This window comes from Phoca vitulina, unplaced genomic scaffold (genome assembly GCF_004348235.1).
Source record: "Phoca vitulina isolate PV1807 unplaced genomic scaffold, GSC_HSeal_1.0 scaffold4, whole genome shotgun sequence".
NCBI classification, from domain to species: Eukaryota; Metazoa; Chordata; class Mammalia; order Carnivora; family Phocidae; genus Phoca; species Phoca vitulina.
In genome coordinates, this window is record NW_022589707.1 from 51,435,359 (window position 1) to 51,442,069 (window position 6,711).

The window sequence follows — 6,711 nt, forward strand, 5'->3', positions numbered from 1 at the left end:
TTTCTTTCTTTCTTTCTTTCTTTCTTTCTTTCTTTCTTTCTTTCTTTATTTTTGATGCAAACATCTGGGGAAGCTGTACTACTTTTGATGGAGTATTGTGATCTGAAGACCACTAAAATAAATACATTTTTGGAAATTTAATAGATTTCTCATCACCTTCTCTTTAGCGCTGTGCATTTACAGAAACTGATACTGGTTTTTAAATGAAAATGGAGGATATTCAAAATATTCCTGAAGTAGACTAAAACAGAACTATTTCTACCAGATATAAAGACTTACTATGAAATTTAATAATTAAGACTGTGATTTTGTCATAGAGTTAGAAAAATTGAGTGCATCAATAAAGCTGTACATACATGGAAACTTGATTTATGATGGAGTTGAAAGAGTGATCACTGGAAAAACGGTGGACTCTTTAATAAATAGTTTTGGGCAACTTGTTATACATATGGAATAAAGAAAATTTAGATCTTTTCTTTGAATTTCATGAATCATTTCATGAATTAAGCACTTCAATTTGAAATGCAAACCTTAAAACTCTTAGAAGAAGACATAGAAGAATATCTTAATGACCTTGGGAGAAAGAGGGTTCTTAATGAAGACGTGAAAGTGATAGCAATTGATAAATTTGAGTATATTAAATTTTAGGGTTTCCAATCATCAAAAGGCACTTTAAGGAAAGGAAAAAGACTATAAATTGAGAGAATATAGTAGCAGCCATATAAGTGCAAAGCATTAATTTAGCATTCAGAACATTTTCTAAAAGTCTGTAAAGAAAAAATTAAAAAGAATTCAATGCAAACAAGACATACCAGAGGCATTTCACAAAAGAAGATTTAAGCATCATTTTAAAGAAGTTTTACTTCAGGGATGCCTGGGTCGCTCAGTTGGTTAAGCGGCTGCCTTTGGCTCAGGTCATGATCCCGGGGTCCTGGGATTGAGCCCCACCTCTGGCTTCCTGCTCAGCCGGGAGCCTGCTTCTCCCTCTCCCTCTGCTGCTCCCCCTGCTTGTGCTTTCTCTCTCGAATAAATAAATAATATTTTTTTAAAAGATATTTTACTTCATTAGTAATCAGGAAATGCAAAGTAGGAACATGGTAAGATAACATTTTTAGTCACATTGGAAAAAAATTGGTAACTCCAAATAACTCCAAATGTTGATGTAGATGTGGATCAATAACAACTCTTACACACTGGACTGTATGTATGTATGTGGGGGGTAAATTGATGCAGCTTTGGAAAACAGTTTTTCTGTATTATCATGTTAAGTTGAATGTTCATATACTCTGCGACCCACTGATGCAATCCCTGGATATACGCTCAGAGAAGTTCTATCATATTTTATCAGAACACAAATGTGAAAATGTTTATAGCAGCATCATTTATAAAAGGGGGAAAAAAAAGAATTCAAGTGCCCACAGACAGAAGAATGGATAAACTGTGGTATATTCAGACAATTGAATAGTATATGATCATAAAGAATGAATGATTGAAGTCTCTTGAATCAATATGGATAGGTCAAGAAGCCTGTAGTTAGACAGTCCATTTTGATAAGCCTAAAAGACAAGCAAAACTAAACAGTACTTTTTCAGGTTACATGTGCACAAACTGTTATCTATGTTTGTTTCCTTGTTTTATATAAAGGTTTAGAGATGATAAGCACGAAATTCAGGCTTGTGGTAACTTTGAGTGGAGTAGACAGATCAATGCAATGTAAAAGGACCATTTAGCTTAATAAGAATAAACAATGATGAGAAATACAATGTGAAAGGAACATAAAGTTCCTCCAAAACAAGAAGATGAAATGATGCCAATTTTATTCTTGTTCTGAAAATAAATGGTCATTTAATGCTTATTTATTTATTTTTGTTTTGTTTTATTATATATACACTTTAGTGTATTAGGCAAATTCAATTAAATTTTAGAAGGAAAACTTATGTCTACAAAGCTTAAGTGAAATATATATATATATATAGGTGGAAATACAAAGTTTCTGAGGTGAACTCACACCGAGGTGGTGTGGTCATATAAAGCTTTCTGAATGCAATGGCACAGAATGGTCCTTCAAGATGTAGCTTCCCCAACAGCTGAGTATGTTTTAAATTGGTTCAGGTATTGACAGCTAGATGTCAAGTCAAAGAACTTGAGAGGAAGAAATGTTTGACCAAGATAATTATTAAAATGTTAGCTGATCTTCATAGAAACTCTTTATAAAGCCAAGTACCTTTAAGCAACCCAAAATGACAGAGTTCTTTCCCATCTATTCTTTTTATATTGCAAGTCATAAAATATGAAATATAGTACTTTGTATGCATCTTCTGAAAGTTTAAATCACTATCATAAATATGGGATCTGGTTAAATTCAGTGCTGGTTTATTTTCATATTCACTCGTTCACAGTGTCCTTGCCTAAGTCTTCGAGGGGCTGTTTGTACATTGGCGACCCGAAAGGAGGGAAAAAATGCCATTTCATTTTCTTTCTTTCTTTTTTTTCTTTCTTTTATTTGTTCCTTTTCTTTGTTAAAGGTGAAAGTCTGGTTCCAGAACAGGCGAATGAAATGGAAGAGAGTAAAAGGAGGACAGCAGGGAGCTGCCGCTCGAGAAAAGGAACTGGTGAATGTGAAAAAAGGAACACTTCTCCCTTCGGAGCTCTCGGGGATTGGTGCAGCCACCCTCCAGCAGACAGGGGACTCTCTAGCAAATGAAGACAGCCACGACAGTGACCACAGCTCAGAGCATGCACACTTATGATGCACAGCGAGGCTCAGCTCTCTTCTCAGGAAAGAAATGGTGTGATGGCAAGCCTTACTCAAACATCGTTTACACAGAGAGAGGACTATGACAGTGATTTTTTAATATTATTAAATTCAGCCATCTCCAGTCTGTTTTTCATTTTCTGATTTATAGAGGGTTTACACTAAGTGCCACTTATGAAAGATGCTTCCTCAGTGAAGATGGAGGTGAACTTGCTTTGACTATTCCAGATATGTTGGTCGTGTGTGTGACAGTAAGCAGGTATGTTTGCTTTTGCTTGCACTGAAAATTAAATTGCTATCAAGAGCAAACTATGAGACATTTTAATTCAAGATGCCTCCAGAGTGAAGATGCAGAAGATGAACTTGCTTTGAACATTCCAGATGTACGAGGTCATGAGTATGACAGTGGGCAGGTATTTGCTTTTGCTTGCACTGACAATTAAATTGCTATCAAGAATAAACCATGAAACATTTTATCCTGAATAGCCACAGTGCCTGAAATCACTCTTAAGTGGATAAAAAATGTATTTTAACTCTGTATATATTACCCTTAAGTCATTTTCCTGTCTTCACTAAGTTTAGCGATGCATTCATATTAGCTGATGAAAACAGGCACTCACGATGACAACCAGAACCAGCTTCCTGTCTGTTTATACACTTTGTCATCCCAGAAACAATCAGCACGTGCTTACTTGTGTTCAAGTAGAGGAAAATACATTAGCGTCTGATAGGACATATTCTTGTACCACAGACAAAACAAATCTTATGTTGCATTTTCTATCAACTGCTGCTAATACATTATTATAAAACTTACCTAGCTCCTCAATTCTTCCTATCTTATAGCTTGACAAAAAATTTAGGATCATAGGCAAATCAGTTAACTTACAGAAAGAGCTTTGTTTGACAGACTTTGTCTGATTTTATTTCTTTAAAATGCTAGCTGTTATATGATTTAATTAACAAGAAAAAGGTTTCCCCTTGATTGGTGATGGCATTAGACAAGTTGCAAAGCAAAATTGATTCCTCAAGTTGGTAGAAGATAAAATTCTGAAAGTCTTCAGATGAGATTCAGTAAAAACATTATTTTTTTCATATATGATGTATTCATGCAGAACAACAATCTTTGTATTTTGTAAAAAAAAAAAGTGTTTAATAAATGATCCTTTGTAAATAATTTTGGTCTCCCTGCTGTGATTTCCTAAATTTTTACAGGTTTTAATGTAAATACTTAAAGTCCCAAATTCATCTGCACTTGTGTATATCCAGATGATCATAATAAATGAATCATCTACATTTTTTCTCTGGTTTCTGAATTTTTTAACTGTGAAAAAAAATAAATCCTTGGGTAATCAAAGAGCATCTAGAACATATGTATTAAACCATTTTCCTGATTTGAAGAATATGCCAAGTAGATTTTTGTGTGTGTTTTATGAAATTGAAAATAAAAGGAGAAAAAGTAATATTATTTGCCACAATGAGGTAAAGGGAACAGTTACACATTTTGAAACTTCCATATAATAGATATGAATCCATTGATTGTTCCTAAGTTAAAACATCCAGAGTTTTTGATGTGAAAATAAGCTAAATAGGCTAATCCAAATTCTCAGTCCTAATGGAAATTACCAATGTAAGAGGTTAAGGATTATACTAATGTATTTTGTTTTGTGCATGGTTGCACATGCATTAGAGATCTAAGTCCTACTGATAACTTTATAACACTTTTTCATTTGTTCCATATTGTAACCTAAAATGTTTAGAAATACCCAGAAGCTCCCTCTCCCCCCTAAGTAATTCAAAATAGAAACAGAGAAAACTAATCAGTAAAAATTTCCAAAACCTCATTATTTAATTTCAATTGCTTTAGAATGGTGAGATTGACAAAAAAAAAAAAAAAAAAATAGATTTGAATGATCTCAATTTACTTAGTCTAGCATGATAGAGTATTCAAGAAATTTAAAAAATTAGATTGTTTATATCACTTTTTTTTCCTTTGTGTAATAAATTTTATCACAGCAGTTAGCAACATTTCTAAATTAACTTTGGGGGCGAATACCATTTACACTGACACCTTCCAGGCATAAAACAAACACTCTTCTATCAATCACTTGAATGAATACAAAGTATATTTGTACTGATGACATCTACTTGGGTGGACTGACTTTCTTTATTGTAAGATTTAAATTCAAAACATCTTGACAAATTGGAGAAGTGGGAAGATATAAATCGAATTGAGTTCAATAGGGACAAAGTGGAGGATAATTCATTGCGGCAGGAAAATAATTTCCAGAAATAAGAGGAAAAGACTGCTTAGGAGTAGCTAAAGAGAGAGCTAAGGGTTGTGGCCAAAGAGAAAGATATAAGAATTACAATTTTGTATGATAAATGAAGTAGGAAAAAGTGATTCTGAATAGATATGACAGTTAGGAAATGTGAGGCATTTGTATTGTGGACTTTATTAGAGAGTTGTGAGCTCTTCTAAAATGATGTAATGAAATTTGACTCCAGAGACCATGAAGAATCACTAGGCAGGAAGGACCACTGGCTGACCAAAAGGGGGCATCATTTTATTCATAATAGATTAAAATGATCACCATATTAAATGCTGGAACATGTTAGCACAATGATAACACATCGACAAGTAAACAAGCAGGCTAGATTAATTTTAATTAGAACTTGCTATCTTTCTGGAGTATTTTTGTATTCTTCTATCTAAAAAGTGGTACACAGGTTTGCTAGATAATACCTTAACATCATTCTAGAATTAAAATCCTCTGAGGAAATTTAAGATATTCTTATGTGCTATCAAGTTTAATTTACTCCAGATATGGCAAAATCTGAAAGAATTCTACTTGTTTTTATTCTACACTAGGACCCTGGCTTGCCATGGTATCTTTTCACATAATGCCCTTTTCATGTATTTCTGTCTCAGACTTGTAGCTCTGTGGAAATTTGTAATATCATGAAAGTACCTTTCTCTGAAACTAGTATGGAATCATGGTGAGAGCGATTTTTCCAGCAGGATTCAGAAGGATGAACACTACGAAGTTTTTCCAAAAGCGGATCCACATATTTTTAACTCATTATTAACACGACCCCAATTACCCCTTATTTCCCATATTTACCTAGGGTTGTCAGCATATGTTTTCCCTTTCAGAGACCTAAGACCTAAGTCCCACCCCCCTCCTTTTTTTTAAAAGAACTACATGCACACAAAATAACACCAACACAGTTTTAATACACTCTTGAATGATTACATAAAATAAATGTAGTAATGACTCATAAAATTCCGTAACAGCTTTTCTTAGGATAATGGGATGAGATTAAAGGGCAGATAGAAAAAGTAAATTATAAGAATAAATATTTTACGTTTTTAATGCTACTCGTTTCCAATAACCTTTTTAAAAATTACTAGCTACTGGTTTCCAATAACCTTTTTAAAAATTACTAGCATAATTATAATGGCAAATGCTAATTTTCTTCTTAGGGAAGTTGAGAAGAAACTATGGAACTAAAATAAAATCAGTAGCAAGACAGTAGAGTATCAGGTTAGTGACTAGAAATATTTACTATAATATGTTTTCACCTTAATTTCTAAATATACTTAGGCTGATGATTTTTTTTTTTTAATTTTTTTTATTGTTATGTTAATCCCCATACATTACATCATTAGTTTTAGATATAGTGTTCCATGATTCATTGTTTGTGCATAACACCCAGTGCTCCATGCAGAACGTGCCCTCCTCAATACCCATCACCAGGCTAACCCATCCTCCCAACCCCCTCCCCTCTAGAACCCTCAGTTTGTTTTTCAGAGTCCATTGTCTCTCATGGTTCTTCTCCCCCTCCGTTTTCCCCCCCTTCATTCTTCCCCTCCTGCTACATTCTTCTTCTTCTTTTTTTCTTTCTTAACATATATTGCATTATTTGTTTCAGAGGTACAGATCTGAGATTCAACA

The 6,711-nt window shown here is 33.7% G+C and overlaps 1 protein-coding gene across 1 annotated transcript in view; it reads left to right on the forward strand.

Annotated features, from left to right (window-relative positions):
- MEOX2 (mesenchyme homeobox 2) overlaps positions 1–3,929 on the forward strand; it is a 65,773-nt gene extending 61,844 nt beyond the window's left edge. The window contains exon 3 of the mRNA XM_032401232.1: positions 2,526–3,929. Coding sequence (XP_032257123.1) covers positions 2,526–2,750 — 225 coding nt within the window. The 3' untranslated portion in view covers positions 2,751–3,929. The remainder of the gene's footprint in view (positions 1–2,525) is intronic.
- The last annotated feature ends 2,782 nt before the right edge of the window (positions 3,930–6,711 follow it).